This window comes from Cariama cristata, unplaced genomic scaffold, assembly GCF_000690535.1.
Source record: "Cariama cristata isolate BGI_N322 unplaced genomic scaffold, ASM69053v1 scaffold16865, whole genome shotgun sequence".
NCBI classification, from domain to species: Eukaryota; Metazoa; Chordata; class Aves; order Cariamiformes; family Cariamidae; genus Cariama; species Cariama cristata.
In genome coordinates, this window is record NW_009619385.1 from 9,204 (window position 1) to 28,396 (window position 19,193).

The window sequence follows — 19,193 nt, forward strand, 5'->3', positions numbered from 1 at the left end:
CAGTGTGTTTTCTTTCTCGTCTCCGGTGTCGCGTAGCAATTCTGAGCATAGCTGATTACCAGATACCCCAGATTTTGCTGCATTTCAGCAGCAGTTCAAGTGAGTTCCAGGCATAAATAGTGTGAAATGTGTTCAGTGCTTTGCAAAGTACTGAGAGGCGTGACAGTAAACCCTCTCGCCTTTGGCACATGGCTGAACTCAGTGGAAGCCAGCTTCTGTGCTGCAAGAGGATGCGACTGGCTGAGCAGGATGAGACCATCTGCTGCTGTGGCACCGAGGCGCTGAACTTTGCTGCTTCCTATTGTTCCCCTTCCCTTCAGCCCGTAATGTTGAGGTGTTTGCTCCCACCATTCATGTAAGTAGCAAATGGACTAGCCCAGCCTGTTTTCAACACATAAAGAGTAAGGAAGTGTAAAATATGAATTAATTCATCATCTTAGAGCGAATGGGAAAAGTGACCATTGGGAGGTGAACAAGATGAAGGATGGTTTATGCCGATTGACAAATAAGATCCTTGTGGTTTTTTTTTTTCCTGTGGTTAAACATAATGAAAGGGCAATGTTGTTCCCTCTGCGTTCATTCCTCAAATCTGGAGTCAGTCAACAGAGGATAAATAATCCCGACTTCAGATACTGTCATACCCACTGCTCTGAATTTTTTTCCCCCTTCTTCCCTTTTCTTTTGCAGATGTTGATGAGTGCCAGGTCCACAATGGGGGCTGCCAGCACAGATGTGTGAACACCCTTGGATCTTATTATTGTGAATGCAAGCCAGGCTTTCGCCTGCACACAGATGGCAGGACCTGCATTGGTAAGTCACAGTTTTAAATTTCTTGACAATCTCTAATTCTTCATAGCCCTTTCCCTATGTGTAAAAGCATTGTACAAAAAACGCTTACATTGGCTGACCCACTCATATCCATCCTCTGTGCAGGGAATGGGAGATGATGGTGATGGATTGCGTGTTCCTTTGTTTCTCAGGATCCTGGTAGCCTTCCCTAACCTATTTCTATTGCTGGGTTCATAACGTTTGCTCTTCTTCAGTGTGGACATGTACAATTTTGACTTCTTTGCCGTTCCTGAATTTATTCTGATTCAGGAGAATTAACTTCCAGTGCTTTGGTGCTTCTGCTTTTGATACAGGGTATATCAGATACGGCATTTTCAGAACAAATACATAAATTAGATATTGTGAAAAGGTTCAAGTCAGTCTTCATTTTTACCTTAATTATTTCCCTAGTTCTCATGGTATGCGCTAGGTGTGACAGACAAGTGAAAATAGGCTGTGTGTGGAACTGTGGCCATAATAATCTCAAAACCCTCTTCCCTGGGATATTAGTCATGCGTCCGCTTCGATGGTGCGTGTCCAGACATTACACTTCAGATGCCAGGTTTGGCTTACAGCTAATTTCTGGGCCAATTTCTTGAAATATTGTTTGCCTGCCCCAAACTAGAGAGTCAGAGACACCGGGGTGGAACTTGGAGTCTGCTTTCCAGCATCTGCTGCTGCTGTTGTTTTATTAAACCACTTCTCCCTCACAGCTTTATTTGACACATTTTTCCATTTTTTGAGGGATATTTTCGTACAAGTGGAAAGAATTCCTGGGCGATGGAATTATAAAGCATTTGCTGTTTTTTTCTCAGAGTATAGTCATGTTCCAGAGTTTACTAAAAACGACTGTGTGAGCCTGTGTGTTCCAGTTGGGAATGGTGATGTGAGCAGAACAAAAGCCATCTAAGGAAGTGGTACCCACCGTGCTCAGAGCAGCACAAACCGCACATCTTTCCACAACTGCCCCTACTAAGTGACAATACTCTAACAAGCGCAGTGAGACGTACGCTTAAGGTGCGAGTTCACCAAGTGCCCCATATTTCGCTGGAAAAATGCAGAAGCAAAAGGATCGCAAATAAAGAGCCAGTCATTCCCAGCCCACTGCTCCAGCACTGAACATGTAAACTTGTGTTCATTGCTGCTGTTTGCATGGAAGTGTGTGTGGTCTGTCATCTAATAATTGTCTTCATAACATGTAGTTCTCTTTTTCATGGTATACAGTGATTCTGCCGCTGCTGCCTTGTAGAATAAAACAGGAGACAATCTGAAATAAGGAGTGCTCTCAGCAGGGTCAGCCTCAGAAGGTGAAACAATTTCCAGAGAAAGTATGAAAGGGATCACTATGGGGAGGAATCTCTTGTTTAAAAGCAATTTCCATCCTTTGCTTTCATTCTTCAGGCTTACCCGCTCACGATGGCTGTGATGTGCAGAGCATTTCTGCCGGGATCCGGGCAGGCAGAGCTTCCCTGCTCCATGCTGCTTGTGCTGAGCGGTGCGAACCTGCTTTGCATTACACTTCTGAGCGAGTATTTGCCATAATGTGCACAGTGCTGGAATTCATCTGCCAAAATTAAGGGGTCTCTAGTCATGAAACCTGATCTGCTTTGGGAGTAACTCAGGCACTTTCTGGGAGCTCTGGGGAGTGGAGCTGGCAGGATCTGCTGTTAGTTGAGCGGTGCCCGTACCCCTGTGATCCACAAAGTACACGGAAAAGTGGATGCAGACCAGGCAGAGCGAGTGAAAACTCTCACTACATAATTGTCCAGTGCTGTTTCTAAAATAACAACAGAGCAGATCTAAAAATCTGCCTTTTTCGCTTCAGGACTGGTGGCTTTTGTTCTTTGTGTGTGTGTATATATCTCTCACACCTTCCTAACAGCTCTGTACTAACCTATTAAGCCAGTTGGGTGGAGGGGTGGAATTAAACATCTTTTCCTTGTAAAAACTCAGAACAGAGCACAGACTTAGAGGTTACCCCTCTGCCAGTGTTTATGGCTGCTCTCTATGTCCCCGCAGACGTAAGGTTGCCTGGTGCCACGAGTGCCCCGTTTGATGCTTGTTCCCTGGTGCACAGCTTTCTACCCCTATGGATTCTGTATGGCGGACCTTAGCGCCAGAGCCCAGCAGCTGTCCTCCCCGCGTCTGCCAGCTGCAGTCACGCACAGCAGCCCAGCGTGATGGGGTTTGAGTTTACACAACTCTGGTTTGTGTAAATACAAGCTATTTGTCCCCTTGGAACAAGGCCACCCCACAACAGAGCCCAGGCAAGTGGGCTGGTGACAACGGGGAGGCCACCAAGGGGATGCTCTCGCCCCGGGTTTGGTTGTTGCAGCGGGATGCGATCTCCCGTTCGTTACCTTGGCCGACACGCGGACAGTGAGCCCACGAGCCACGGTGCGGCCGGGCGGCTTTCTGTGGGTCACTTCGTAGTAATCCCGGGCCCTTGAGCATGCGCTTGCTTTCTGTGGTGTTTTCACAAGTACATGCAAGTGGTTCTTTCCTTTAGCGCTCGGTCTACATAAATATTTACACTGCCGAGTCAGAGGCTTTGCTCCGACTTGATCTTGGAAATCACACAGTTTTTCTTAAGCCAGCATTCTTGACAAGAGTTACCAGGCAGCGAGCGCGGGCTCAGGCAGCGCGCAGGCAGCAGCAGCAGACGCAGGAGACCTCACTCAACACGCCTGCCCTTCACACTTCAGTTTTCGTGTTTCAGGAGTGCTTTCCCAGCACTGCTGGGGGAGAGGAAAGCATTTTCTCTGGCTAAATGCTGAGCTTCAGGCCAGCTGTAACAGGAAGGTAGAGCAACACGACCGGGTGGTGGAAAGCAGCATGAGCGCCCATCAAAGCCGCGGGCGTGTTTGGGACCCATAACAGGGTGTCCCCCAGAGCGGAGAAGCTCTTCAGTGCGTTGGAAGCTGAGGGTGGTGCAGAAAGGAGGCATGATAGCCTTCCTTTGTGGGGAAAATGAGATAGTTGAGCTTCTATCCTGGTAATGAACTGCTTTACAGTCTTTGCATTGGTTGGTACCTACGAAGAGATCAGCTGTGGTGTACGGCAAAGCTGGAACTGTAGCAGGATGGCGCATCGGTCAGAGCAGGAGTGTTTGCCTGGGCAAGGAACCTCCGTTGCAAGGAGCAGAGCGGAGACATTGCAGTGCCTGGCAGCTGCTTTCTCGGGCTGAAGGTAGCAAAAGGTACTGGGTTTTGCTCAGGAGGACCTGAGCCACGTTTCTTTGCTCCTGTGAAGTTCCAGGCACTGACTTGACTTCAACTAAGGGAGAGATTAGGTTAACTGATAAAAGCTGTGTTTCTCTTCAAGTTGGGCTATCCTCTAATTTTGCTGGACAGGTAAGATTTAGTGCTGCTAAAACAGAAAAAAATTGCCACTAAATTAAAGGAATAACACTAAGAATAAAGAGAACTGGAGACAAGAAGACTCTCCCATCCATTCCCCCCTGCTCCAGAACTGCTGAGCCCTTAGAGGCAGGGGAAGTCGCTGCAGGTGGTCTGAGCCAGGGCTGCCAGGAGGTTTGCCGCTTAGAGCTGGGTCAAGCACGGAGATGGGCTTTAGGAAGCTCCCGGCCGCAGCAATACCGCTTTAGGAGGCAGTGAGCAGCAACGCAGGCTAGAAAGCATTTTGGAGACAGAAAAAGACGATTGCCGTGAAGTTGCCAGGGAAGGTCTGTAAAACCACAGATCTAATTCTTTAAATGTTTTCCGATCCCCACAAAACCCACAAAGGCTTCAGTTAATCAGCAGCACTGCCTGAAGCTGAGCGCTCCAGAATTCCCCTGCGGAGGCTGGTGGCTGTTAACCCTGGGAGTGCAGGACCGGGCAAGATGCTCAGCTCTTGGAGGGCTGGACTCAGGGTGATGGGTCCTTTTCCACCCTCTGGCTGAACTAGTATTCCAAGCTGGTGATGGAAAGTCGAAGCCTATTTTATTCCAGAAGATGGCAAAGAATTGGAAAACAGATTAAATCTTTTGCTACTTTCTTTTGATGGCTTTGCACCCTTGATAGTTGCTTGCACCTGTGTGCTTAATATTGCAGATGATAAAGCAGGGCACAACGCAGGGAAAAATCAGCAAAAGTTTTCCGATATTACTTCGGCACCTTTAAAAGCAATTTCTTTTGAAGTGTATTGCAGTTCCATGTAAATAGCTGTTTAGATTAGCACTTGTGTTTTGTAGGACTGGAAGAAACTGAGGGTGTTGATACCTTTTACAGCATCAGCAGAGCTTGGCTCCATGCACAGTCCAACAGGGGATTCTTAAATCTCATCTTCGCCATTGCTTGAAGACTCAAGGGCAGTTGATGACAGCAGACTCCTGGTGTCCCCTTGCACAAACACCTCGGGATCCTTTCCTTCACTACAGCTACCTCTGCCCCTATCAACCATCACGGGAGTGAGGGACTCCAAGAGCCTCACAGTGATTCCTCTGGTGCAGAAGTGGAATAAAAGCTTAGGGCCGAGGCCAAGCTTTCAGCCTAAGGCTGTGATGTGAGAAAGCCGGGGTACCAGGAGCCTGCCATGGGCTGCATCCTGGCAATGCAGGATCCAATCCCGCAGGCAATCCTACAGGACCAAAGAGACCAAGGCAGCTCTCCGGGGTTAAATCGTACCTGGAACCGCGCTGGTGGCTGTGGCTCAGGAGAGCACCAAAAAACGGCTTAAAGCCACCTTCCTGCGTCCTGCTCTGTGTCTCACAGCTACTCTCAACCGTTGTTGATGCTTTGGCTAATCTGCAGCTCAATTGTGCAGGATTCTTTTATTGCGTCTTTGTTGTTCAAATATAGCAAGTCACTGCTGATTTTAATACAGAAGGGAGGGAGAAAAAGCGCAGACATTTCTATTGAAAGTGAAACAGAACAAAAAGTCATTGGGCGTCCTGAAATCACCTCTTTCTTTATCAGAACCACATGGGCAGGAGGCAGGCAGCTGACATCTTCGGGTCCTTCTCTGCTGTTTCAGCAGAGGGATGAAATCCAGTCCAAGGCAAAGAATTTAATCTGAGCCAATTGCTTTTGTTGGCCTGCAGAGTAGAGAGATGGTCTGTATTAACACACAACATGTTTCTGGAAATTGTCTGAGGTTAGAATAAATCGGTTTGGGATTACATGATGTATCCCTATTTATATTAGGAGTACTTCAAATGAAGAAATCTCAAATATAGCAGCTATTTATATAGTGAACAGAAGGACTACGCCAGAAAGGTTTGCATGGGCTTGAACTGTGTGCACAGAGGGTAATCGTCCATAGGTACTTTGTGGAGGTTTTCAATTTGCATGCCTTGTGCAGACAACTCGCACGTTTTAGAAAATTTGACTTTTTCTTTGTCCAGTGGCACACTTCTCAGCCATTTCTTAGAATTGCGGGTTTTGAGGGAGGGAATGCCGGGGATGTGAAGTTGCTAATGGCCCCTGGGCTGAGCGAGGGGCACTGCTCAGCTCCCGGGAGGTTGCGGTGTCGTTCCCGGGGCTGAATTCAGCTCGTCCCGGTTTGTGAAGGTCAGCTGCAGCGTGCAGAGCTGGGGTAGCTCAGTTGTTATTAAATTGACTCCTCTGTTAGGCTGCTATTTTGCAGACCTGCTTCCCGTGTGCAACCAGTAGTAACAATGTCCTTTTCATCTCTTTTTATCCGTTTCCCGGGCCTGAGTGGGTCAGAATCCAGGAGCTAGCATCTTTCAGTGGCAGTGCACTCCCTTCAGACAGAGGGGATGGAAGTAATGTCCGCCTTGCAGACGATGAAATATCATCTGTGGAAAATCAGTCTGAGCTCTAATGACAAAAATCTGTGTGATGTACAAGATGACACTGAATTTGGCAACGTCATCACAGAAATGTTAAGCTAGGAAAAGCATCTGGGAATGGAAATATTTTTAGAGTGTTCTGTAAACAGAAAAAAAAAGAGCAGTAATTAAAACAAGGCCAGCAGTGAGGTCTACTGGCTGTTACTCTGCAAGAAGCCAGCTAAGGAGGCCCAAAATTAGAAGGCCCTTGCTTTGCTTTGGTGGAAAGACACCCAAAACAATTTTAACATTTCATTTGTTTTGTCTTATCATTCCTGATTCTTAAATTGAAGTAGTTTCTATCTTAGCACAACAGTGGTGCTGCACCAACACCCCTGCCAGTCGGTGCACCGTGGGTGGCTCTGGGTGATGCCGCAGGACGCGATTGCTTTGCTTGTGACATCGCACGTGTGCCACCAGTGCTGTATAGCTTACGAGCACCATATAGCCAGTGATACCAGCAACTTCTTCCCTGTGTATAAGTCTCTTGGCAGAGAAGGACGTCTGGTTCCCATTACCCGTAGTGGTCTGGAACGTACCCGCGATGGCTGAGACAACAGCATGCGCCGGCCCCTTCGTCGTCGTATGGAATCGCAGAATGGGGAGGCTCAGATGGGGTTATTAGCCTCGAAGAATATATTTGCTAGTGAATAAGCTATACTAAAAGAGACGCAAGAAGAAAGAAAATGCTCTGCAAGACCCCTGCGCTCTCACTGCTTCACCTTTTATGTTCTCTTAGTGGTCCACAAACAGCGTTGGCCAAGATCTGCATAAGCAACTCGGTTGCACTTAAGCACCTTGGCCAAAGAGGACTCGCTGGAACGGGAACTTGTGTCCTTTTTGTTGGTGCCCATTCCCTACTCAAGCTGCTTGTGGTGGCCAAGCATTGCCATGTCCCGTGTGTCAAGTGCCTCAAGTTTCTTCTGCCATTCAGGAGCAGTTTTTGCCATTGCAAAGCTCCATCACTACATGGCTACCGTGGGGTATGGGGTGGCTAACATGTCTCAGCACGCTGTTCAGCGCAAGCCAGAGAGATGCGCTGATCTTCTTGCCTGTAGAAATAATGCTTTTGGGAAGTCTGCTGTGTCCAACCTTATGGGATTTCTGTCTGCTTAAATTTTGTATGACAAGGAAGAATCTGGACTTTAGTTTTTACTCTCTGAAAAGTTGTCTTTTAGAGGTACACAAGGAGGGCGGTTATTTAGACTGGAAATTCATAGGAATGACTATATACTGGGAGGTTATTTTAGATGTAAGATGTGTTGGCTTGTTATACGTTGGCCCAGTACTTTTCCCATATGAAGAAATGTTTTGGCAGGCATTAGCATTGTTTTACCTCTTTTTTTAAAAAAAAAAGCACTCCAACAAGCACATTATTTATGGGTATTTTTGAATATATGTTATTAAACGCTTTAATATATCAGAATGTTTTAAAATGACCACCCGTCTCTGCTAAAGCTTGAGTACTGTAACTCTGACCCATAACTTTTCAGGAACGTTGAGTATTTCTGTTGTTTCCTTCCAAATGGATTAAAGGAAGCAACGCCAGCACAACTGACATGAAGTGCTAGTTCTTGCTCCAGCTGTATGTTGTGTATGGCAATACTTTTACCCTATTAAGTCACTTTTATTCCCCCAAATATTGTTTAGTTAATTAAAGGCATACAACGGGAAGCTAGTTTTTAAAAGTCTGAAACTAGAGAGCTGCTCAGCTCTGAGTCAAGGCATATTTTTTGCAGGGGAACTGTTTGCAGAAAAAAAAAACCCAAACCAACAGTTCTGCCTTTAATTTTCCTCCTGTGGCAAATATTTGGTTTTCACTATGATACAAGAGAGACTTAATCGAATTACTTTCGGTACTTTGTCTATAGAAAACCCTCTTTTGAATACTCAGACGAGGCGCTGGCAGAGGGGTGCTGCCTGCAGCCCGCCCGCGCATCTGCGCCCTGGGCATGGGTGTTTGACTGACCCAACTTCCCTTGGGATTCAGAGACCTCATTAAAAGCGGAGACTTTTACTAGCATGTGCTTTCCAGGCTCGCCTGCTTAGCAAAACTCTCAAGGTTGTTGAGGGCACTGTGATTACCTGAAGTGTTTGTGGAAAGATGTTTTTCATTAGAGATGTTTTCAGCTTTCTTATAAGTTTCCTCAGAGTCAGCACATCAGTTTATTCTGGAGTGTGAAAAATAGGTCAGAAACTTGTGAGACCACAACTCATCGTACCATTCTACTTATGGAAACCAGGTCTGGGGTTCCATCCTGGACCATAGCCAGGTTTTAGCCATGTCACACCTACACAGCTTTGATGTGCGGCGTGTTGTGTTTCATGCACATTCCTGCCTCCTAAGAGGAAGAACAGCCTTTAAAGGCCAATTTCCCAGTTCCCGTAAGGAGACACCTCTCTTTGGAGCAGTCTCCGAGATACTCATTGATTAGGGAGTAGGTAGGCTAACTCAGGAGACATGCAGTGGTCAAAGAGGAGACTTGCATCACTTTGGAGACATGTAATTACCCCACGATGGCTTATCTACCAGAGCCTGTGAATCCTGCTCCAGAAAATCCTTCCCTGCTGTATTTTCTAGCTCAAATTTCTCCTGGCTACAAGAAGGTCAGTGGTCCTGGGTAGCTGCAGCCCAGTGACTGTAAGCAGGCAAACTGCCCACTTGCTGCTGGCAAAGTGCATGCATCTCCACTTAAACATTATGCTTCTGTTGCTTGTCCTGCAGAGAAGTCCCAGATTATAAGAACAGAGAGGGGTGAGGAGAAGGCTATTTTAGGGCTGATTAATGACAGCAAGCTTGTAAAGAGAAGATAGTCCGCACGGTCGGTCATAAGATCTGTTTTCTGCCGTAGCCTACGCAAAACCTTGTTTTCTGTTTGAAATCCTTTGGGCAGGAAAGCACCTTGCGCAAGGCCACCCAGAAGCGCTGTGGCACGGCCAGGAACACCAGTCGGGAATCTCAATTCCCAGTCCCGCCTGTGCTTAGGATGAAATCACAGTCCCCGCCAGCGTATCCCCGTGTGCTCCAGCCCAGCAACTCTGCTGGTTACAGCATCAGTTCCTCGCAGCCTGGACGAGCACACGTGTCCTAACTTCCATGTAGAAATCTGCTAGTCAAAGCACGGAGCTGGGAGTTGTTACATCTGATCGCAGTGCAGACAGGCAGGATGCATCTTAAAACATTTTTCCTTAAATGTTCCCAGAAGAACTGATGGTACGTGCTGGGCCTTGCCCTGTGTGATCAGTGTCTTTTGCATGGCATGGAGCCAGAAGCTTAGTTTTCCATATCATTTTGTTACAGGAAAACGTTGAATACACCTGAGTGCAGCTCTCTCCGAGCAGTAATTGAACTGAACTAGCTGCGGCATTGCACCTGCGGTGACTGTCTTTGAACAAAATTATGAGATTTTCAGCAATAATGCAGCATGAGAAGCCTGTTCGCTGACACAGGCGCCCTTCGGAAAGGGCCGATGCTTGTTAGGAAACATCCCGGTTGTCAGCTTCCCTCCCGTGTAACACTGCAGAGGACCTAGCCCAGACCCCCACGTCCTGGTCTTGCCTCCCAGGAGAGCTGCTGGGAACCCTTATGGTAGAAAAGAGCAATTTTAAGCTGCTACCTGACACTGTTGAGCCAATCTTACCTTTAAAGAAAAGGGTCTCCATCTCAAGGGGGGTCTGCCCAAGGTCCCTCTCTGGCACAACGGTGGGTGGCCTCTCTCGTGCGCTGCATACGGAACAGCTTTTTGTACCAACAGCTTGCATTTAGCACACTTCTCACTTATGAAGTTCACAAAAAACTCCTCGCTTTAGCACAGGCTGAGTATGCCCCAATTTTCAATTCTCATTAGCAGTGCCCTGTGTGCGTGCGTGCAATTCGCCCTGGTCCTGTGCAAGAGACTCATCCGGGTGCCATTATTTTTGTGACAAACGTTCTGTCCCTCTGCCTCATAGCTGTGAACACGTGTGCCCTGAACAACGGCGGCTGTCAACACGACTGCGTGCAGGTGACGCTCACACAGCACCACTGCCAGTGCCGGCACAATTACCAGCTGCGGGAGGACGGCAAGCACTGCGTCTGTGAGAGCCCTCGAGCATGCGTGGAAGCTGGGGAGGCAGAGCTTTGCTTTGGTCTTTTTTTCAGGGGCAGCTGAGACTTGGGGGGTGGAAGGAGGGAGCATGCATTTGCACGCTGAGATGTCAGATCAGACCGGGGTGTTTCTCTCCAGTAAAAACTGCATGGGATGTTGTCACGGACACATTCTGCAGCTTATTCTGAAAGGCTAGGAAGAGCTGAAGAAGTGTCGCCAACAAGAATGAAATTGTATGAAGGCATGAGAACGTGAAGGAACAGCAGCATGTCGTAGCGGGACGGGATCTTCTCTCTCTGCTTGCAGACAGCTTTCTGGCTGACCCAGTCGTGGCTGCAGGAAGGAGAGAAGCTGAAGGGGATATAGAGCAGAAGTTTAATCTTCTCATTCATAGCAGCTGGCATTGAAGAAGTAGGAGGAGGGAAGTCTTTAGCTGTGAAGTTGCTAAGGGAAAAGGAACAACTGGAATATTAAAAAGGCAGCAGGCGGTAGGGTTTTGTAGCATCTGTCCAGGTCCTGGGGCAAGTCAGAGATTGACAAAGCTCTTGATAGGAACACTTGAAAAAAATTTGCCTAGCACTTGCTCTGTAATCTCCGTAGAGGGACATGCCCATGCCAAGCTTCTGCTGGAAAGGTTATACCCAGATTAGTGCCTGCCTTTTGCAGGATCTCACGCCACGTAAAACCTCCTGCCTGGATGGAGCAGTAAAGAGAGATTTTTCTGCCGGGCAGAGAATGGTCCTTCATGGATTGCAGACTTTTTTGCTAGGCATAACTGCTCGATGCTCTGTTCTCCCATAAGCATAATGCCAGTAAGAGCTAGGATTAGTATGAAATAAGCCTGCCCCTTCTGCTTTGACCTGCAGTGAGGAACCCCTGCACCGACAGGAACGGGGGCTGCATGCACCGGTGCCACAACCACCACGGAGCAGCCCGCTGCGAGTGCCACCCTGGCTACCGGCTGGCCCCTGACGATAAGGCCTGTGAAGGTAAGCTCCCTACTGCAAAGCTTTCGTGGAGAGAGACACCTGGGTCTCCTGAGGTAAAGCAGTGCTCAATTGTAGTAACTGTCAGCATTTGTGAATTTAACGGAGTGATGCATGAGCCTACCAGCGGGCTGGCATGGCAGCGCTCAGTTGATGTCTGTCCAACAGCCCTGCTCGAGTTGTCTGGAACAACCCTTGAGGTTCATGTGATCCAATTTCTTAGGAAGCTTTACAGTAATTCTGAACTCTTAACTCTGTTTGTTGGTCTGAGCCCCAGTGAAGAATTCCAGGTACGAGAAACCAGTGAGAAACTTGAAGATAGTAACAATTGTCCTTTTGAAAGAATGTTTATGCCTCAACCTGCTTTGCTTACTGATTGCTCATCTCTTGCAGATGTGAATGAATGTCTGACTGGACTAGCCATGTGTGCACACCAGTGTCTCAACACTCGTGGCTCCTTTAAGTGTACCTGTAACCCGGGCTATGAGCTGGGGGCAGACGGCAAGCAATGCTATCGTGAGTACTGCATGCAGACCCCCAGCTCAGGCGGGGACGGGAGGTGGGTTTGCTTCTGCAGGGAAGTGTTTGTGCACTGTCCCCTGCGAATTGGTGGGGCCAAGTTATCGCATTCTTTTTTGAAGAATTTCACAAGCAAGTTTGGGGCTCCAACCAAGATGAAAAACTTTGGCTGGTCTTTAAAGTTACCATGAAGGTGCTGGTTTAGGCAATTTATTTGGAGCCATTTGGCCAAGTTCTGCTCTTGGGGACTTCATTGGATGAGTTCAGTCAGCTACAGATGCGTAGCTGAAGAAGGAATTGAGCTAGTGAAGTGATCGCATCTACTCCCATCAAGAAATAAACTCTATTATGCGAGAATGAGTCAGATTGTCCATACATCTTTGTTCAGCTAATACACATCAGTAGGGATAGTCCAAAGCAGAGCTATCAGCATTTAGCACTAGCAGCCCCCTTACAGATGAAAGCCACCATGGCAGCCCCAGTGCTGGCAGCTGGTGTTACTGGAAGCCGTGGTGCTCCACCTGTGCAGCTGCTGCAGCTCTCACTGGGAACCTGCAAAGGGTATGAGGGTAAGGCTTTGCAGACCATAAATGGGTCTTGACAAGCGTCAAACAGAGCAATGTGAGGAGCTGGACTGATGACGTGCTATTTAAGAGCCTAACCTTTCTTGCTAGGAACATGGTTTATCTCACACTGCATATTCTGGAAAAAAAATCCCATAGCTCAGTTTCATGTTCAACTGCACATTTACCTTCAACTGTTGGGGTAAAAATGCATGATAGCCAGCGAGGCTTACAGAGGACTGGATTAGGAAGCCAGGTCTATGCCTAATAAATCTTAGCTACCTCCTCACCTAGCACTGTGACTATGCAGCAGGGAAGATTACCCTTTGTGGCTTCAGCTAACTGGCCCACAGGTGACAAAAAGCTCAGTTTTGTCCCTGCTCGAGTCTTGGTTTTCCAGATAAGCCCCTGGTAAGAGATGCCAGCCCTGGAGGGTCACTTTTGACAGCAGGGACAGTGGAAGCACAAGCCCCACTCACATTCTGATGTGGTTTCTCCGGTTGCGACTGACTGCCGTAACCGTTGACAATACCTCTACTTTGGTGCCAACTATAGAATTAAGTAGCCTTCTTGTATGAAAAATGTTTCTCCCTGCCTCTTCTAGCACATTTCTTTTATCCAAAACCCTGGTTGTCCTTGCACTAGTAAGAAAATGAAAGACAAAAAGACTGTATTCATATTGTGAAATCTGGAAGATAGTCTTCCACCATGGCACAGCTTTTGATTTTGACATGCACAGATCCATTGGGAAGCATCGAGCTCCCCTGCTTTCATCCTTCTTGGGTCTGAACACACTAAGAACTCAAAAATGATCTTGAAGGCAGAAATTGTTTTCCTGAGGTTCAGGACTGAGTCAAAGCTCCATGATACAAGTTCCTTTTAATTTTGAGAAAGCTCAATTTAACCAGACAAGTTTACATAAACTTTGCCAAGCTAAGAATATATATGGCTGCTATTTATGTTTGTGCCTAGCTGTAGGCATCAGGATGTTTCCGTAACGACCTGTATTCTGCTGCTCCCATTTCTAGCTGGCATCGGAACAGCTCTGTACTTGCAAAGACCGAGCCAACTTTTGGTTGGCAGCACACACCGCAGCTTGTCAGGAATGGGAGCAGTTTTGTCTGCAGTCTCATCTCGGAGATTGTCCAGAGCCTGCTCCACAAGTCTGTCCCTAAGAGGCTACACAGGGCGTTGCCTGGGATCCATCGGTTTATTTTTATACATCACTTCCCAGCCCAGCAGTGGCCTCTGTGCAAAACTATTTTCATCCTTTCCCTGCTGCAGATCACTCTTCTTCTCAGCAGGGCCGTGCACACAATAATGCACACGCAACGAGCTCGACTGGAAGCTGCCATGTGGGTGCCTGCTCCAGCGCAGCACCAAGGGAAGGCACGGGCCAGCCACTATGTGCCAAAGTGCAGCACACACTGCAGGATCCTAACCCTTGTGCCTTTTCCAGGGATAGAAATGGAGATTGTGAACAGCTGTGAAGCCAACAATGGGGGCTGTTCCCATACATGCCACCACACCAGCTCTGGCGCAGTCTGTACCTGTAACTTTGGCTATCGGCTTGAAGAGGACCAGAAGACGTGCACTGGTAAGGCAAGGAAAAAGGTACATATCTTGGTTTTGCAAGCACATCTCAAGTAATGAGGGGGATCTCCATATGTTAGCTACTCTGTGTATACGCACTACAAACAGGTTAACAAGGCTAGAAACGGCTGCAAAGTAACAGGAGATGAGATATTGCTCTGCTTGAGGACATCCTCAAACCTCCACTCAAGACCTACCTGGACAGCAAATGTTGACTTCAGAACTAGCTTTTGCCCCTGAAACTCATCTAAGGTGGCATTGGCAGATAGAGACTTGCGTCTCAGATACCTGTAAGCCTGCGTCTAGAAGGGGTGATGCTCAAAATATACCATCTAGCCTGTTATCTCAAAGGAAGCAGTGTAATTTAAGTGAGTGATGTGGATGAGTCACTAGCTGCAAGCCAGGTCTAGTTCAGCCCCATCCAGTTCGATAAAGTATGTGGTAATGGAGAGGTAAGGGTGAAATGCACCTCAAGCTCTGTAAATGCTATAAAGTTGAGGCATACATAGGCATACTTTTTATATTGCATTACTCTGAGCCCCCTGCAGCAAATAAGTCGGTCAGAAACCCACTGGTCACTAGCCGGACATTTACTGCACCAGTGTGTCGAGCTGTGGGCTCAGACTTGCACAGCAAGGCTGGGTGGGTGTTTCCATCCTCCAGACAGTCCAAAGGTGTAAGAAATCCTGGTGCCTTTCCTGAAGGTTAGTTGGAAGGTCTGTGCCTCAGGCAGTGCATTGAGGCACTTCTATCTAAAGCCACCTCTTTCCATAAAACCAGCAAACAGGAGGTTGCTGGCAAAGAGTAACAGGGTTTAGTGATGCAAAACAGTACTTAGATATTTCCAGGCAGCGTAGAGTTGCAGGTCACATTACTCAGGAAATAATTCTTGAGTTTGTTCCTTCTTTGTTCAGTACCACATTCTTCCTGCAGCTTTCAAGGAAGATGTCTGCCCAGGACCTCTGTTAGGAACAGGTACACTCCTTAGCAGGCTGCCACGGGCACCCACATTTCCTTGTGCAAAGCGAGAGGAACCCCAGATCCCCAGGATATTTGCTTTCCTCCGCAGCTCTGAGGAAGCAGTAGGAGCCGTCTCCACGCAACATCACAACACAGGAGCAAAAAAGCCAGGACCTGAACTGAAGTCTACTCCAAAAGAACATTATTCCTTTGTGTGCTACAAAGCCCAGTAAACTTTCTGTAGCCCAGCAGCGCTATTTGTTTTCCTTCCAGATACCTCCTTGGCCCAGCCTCCTCTGGCAGTAGGGGAATGCTTCACAAACCCCTCCTCTACATGGGCACCGCAGTAATTCCGCTTCATAGCGGACAAGTGTCCCATAATACAAGGGGCTTGAAATTTAAAGCTGCTTTCTCCAGGTCATCTAGATCCATCCTTCAGAGACTTCATTCTGAGACAGTTCGAAGGAACCATGCAGTTCTCAACCATCTCTGAACTCAACATCAGTATTTGTAACAGGGTAAATCAGAAAACAAAAGTCAGTATTACAGTTGCAATCATTCCCCATTTGTAAGCACACGAAACCTTTAACAACAATCTTGAACTGAAAATCACAGTTAACTTCCCACAGGCCCCTAGGATTCAGGATTCCTCCCTTGGCCAGGGAACATATAGCAGAGGATGATCTATTAACATAGAGCTCACTCATTTCAAGAGGAAAACACGAATACTAGCTCAGCATTTGGCAGTCAGATCCAGTAAAAGCTTACCAGAACTAGTCACGGAGCAATTTTAACAAATACTGTCACCACTGCAAAGCTAGATGTATATTAACATCCAGTGTCCTTTGTTTTTTATTTAGATATCAATGAATGTGACAATGGTTCTCACTGTTGTCAGCAAGACTGTTACAATTATCCTGGAGGCTACGAGTGTGCCTGCTATGCTGGATACAGGCTCAGCACAGATGGCTGCGGGTGTGATGGTAAGCAGGAACACCTACCTGGACTCCTGCAAGTAAACCAGCAACACTGCAGTCCTCAGCCTCGCAGCATGGCGAGACACACACGCAGAACGGGTTCCTCTGATTCTGGTTTTCTGCAGTTTGTCAGCTTCCTCAGTTTGCTTAGTGTTAAGGCAACTCAGCTATTCTAACCCATACTCTAGTCCAGCACAACTGAAGAGTAGCAATGGGACTTTTGAACACACTGAATTCAAACCAGGATAACGTAAAGTGAGTTGGTCCAGGTCTGACTCCAATAATTCACAGAAATTATTTTGTGTTCAACCCCAGAGGCAAACATTGCCCATCATTTTCACCCAAGAGATACAGGCAAATAAAAGTGTCTGTATAAAATACAGCTAAGATGGTGCCTAACACAAGCTTTTAATAAAGAGAACAGGAAATTGTCCTACTTGGTTGTGAACAGCCAGGCATTTCTTCCAGTTTCTCCCAGTTCATACCAGTTTTCCTGTCACCTCTCAGATGAGTCACCTTCTTCACATAAAGAAGGTGGGTTTTTTTCCTCCAAGTAAGTTGTTCTCACTACCAAAACTCTCCAGTAACATTTCACAGGTGAAAAACCAAGCTTACCCACCTGTTTCTACACAATTAGTGACAGTTGTGAGCTGAAACCCAGAGCCCCCTGAACCACTTGGGCAATCTCACTCAATTTTGAGAGTCAGATGGCTTGACATAGCAAAGAGGATGCCATCAGCCTGCTTGCTAATCTGTGGACAGAAATATATGTGGGCTCCTGTCCTGTACAGATGGCCTGCTCCCATTACACTGGTGTATCCTGTGTTTTTTAGATGTGGATGAGTGCTCTTCAAATAACGGTGGATGTGAACACACATGCCAGAACCAACTAGGGTCTTTCCAGTGTGGCTGTGAGATTGGATACAAACTGGATGAGGACCGAAGGAGCTGCATCTGTAAGTGCAAACATCTGTGGGCTGCGGTTGAGCAGCTGGTTACCCTCCCTCCTCTGCCCGCTCCCCCTGGCACAACCTGCCCTGTACACAGCCCGGTCAAGCCAGGACCAGCACAGGCTGGAGCTCCTTAGCCCTGCACACCACCTTTTCCAGCTTTTTCACAGCACTTACTACTATTAGCAGTCAAAATGACTCACACAAGCTTTCCCCTGACACAACCAGTCCTATTTCAACCACATCACACAGCACTTTCCAAAGAAGTGTAGGGGATTTTGGCACAGCTACACTTAGATAGTCTGCAACGATGACTCCACATCAGCCAGAGATCCAGAAGCCTTTCCATAGTCACCAACCTCTACAGCTTTTCCTTCTAAGAAATAAGGGATTTATTTTTTAAGTGGTAGTGTCTTTATCCCACCACCAAACACACTGTTACACAACTTACTCACTTAGTAGTGCAGCCAACACCCCACTCTTCATCTAGTGACCCCCAGCAGCATCACCCAAGTCCCTGGAAAGGCTTCCTGCAGAAAAGCAACACTCAGTGCCTCCCTACACTGGCAAAATGCCCGAGCCTCTTCTGGTCCCTTGGCTTTTATAGGCTCTGCAGCCCCTGCCCTGGTTCCCAAGTGTGACTGGGCTTAGTTTGATTGCCTGGCTTTTAACCCTTGCCTAACCTGCAAGGGAAGGAAACCCATAGCTGTAGCTGATAAATGCTCTTCCCCAAAGGAGAAGCAAGCTGAAATGCATTACTTAATTTTGTTAGATGGGCAGTCTTGTTTAATTTTCCAGAAAAAAAATTCACTTACCTGAAAACTCAAGGAAGCTGAGTAGCTCTGGTCAGAAAAACTGCAGGGCGAAGTTGATGAGGTGAGTGTGAGCTCAGTATTCTGCGAAGCCAGAGCTGTGTGTCAAGGTTAAGATCAAAGCTTCTCCTATAGGTTTTGAAGTCACTTAGCTGGCCTGTGCCCATTCTAGCCAAAATAAAGAAAACAAGTTGCAAAATATTTAGAGGTGACAATATAGAGAGAGATCAGTGTTGCAAACCATGCCAAATCAGATGCACCAACCCTGTACAGCTATTTCTGGTTTCCCTTTCCTATTACTGAAGGTCTGTCATACTGTTCACCTCTTGGAGATCTTGTCTCTTTTCCCACTTTGACATTGTCATCTCCGTGACTGCTTCCCTAGCTATAGAGGACGCTGTGGAAGCTCTGGATGGTCGGCGCCCCGTTATCCGCCCAATCCCTCATGTTGCAATCCTGCGAGATGAATTTACCCAGCTCTTTAATGATGACTATGAAGAAGAGGAGGAAGAGATGGAAGCAAGAGGAGAGCACACACTTTCAGAAAAATTTGGTGGGCATTTTGCAGCAGTGGTAAATGGCATACTTTGCTTGGAAGTCTTCAGAATTAATCACGCATGCTGGGTTTATTTGTGTTTGGTGACCGTACCCACAAAACTTGTCAAGTGCCTTTTCTATGTACACAGGACCTGTATTACAACACAAATGCATTTAGCTTTGCCACAGCCTGTGCATGGTGGGGTGGTTTCTCTGCTCAAACTCTCCTAGATGCTGAGGCGGCCTTGGGGACGGCTTTTCACCTGCAGCACCTCTCGTTGCAGTCTGCCTGGAGCACACCTTCGGCCCCGACTGCAGCCTGACCTGTGAGGACTGCCAAAACGGAGCCACGTGCAACGCGGAGGAGACCGGCTGCGACTGTCCGGCAGGCTGGACCAGCATCCTCTGTAACCAGAGTGAGTGATGCTGGAGGGCGGTGGGTGAGAAAGCTCTTCTCATCCCTGCTCCGGGATGCACGGAGGCAGGAGCTGTATGCGAGGTTGTGGCAATTGGCTGAGTCTCCTCTCTCTCTCTTGTCCCAGCCTGCCCGGCCGGCACCTTTGGGAAGAACTGCAGCCTGACCTGC

The 19,193-nt window shown here is 47.5% G+C and overlaps 1 protein-coding gene across 1 annotated transcript in view; it reads left to right on the plus strand.

The window, feature by feature from the left end:
- Positions 1-687: 687 nt before the first annotated feature.
- LOC104162510 (multiple epidermal growth factor-like domains protein 6) overlaps positions 688-19,193 on the plus strand; it is a gene marked incomplete at both ends in the record, with an annotated part of 37,719 nt that continues 19,213 nt past the window's right edge. Inside the window, 10 exon segments of the mRNA XM_009701248.1 lie at positions 688-810; positions 10,574-10,699; positions 11,577-11,699; positions 12,090-12,212; positions 14,238-14,375; positions 16,192-16,314; positions 17,142-17,264; positions 18,456-18,623; positions 18,892-19,023; positions 19,150-19,191. Coding sequence (XP_009699550.1) covers positions 688-810; positions 10,574-10,699; positions 11,577-11,699; positions 12,090-12,212; positions 14,238-14,375; positions 16,192-16,314; positions 17,142-17,264; positions 18,456-18,623; positions 18,892-19,023; positions 19,150-19,191 — 1,221 coding nt within the window.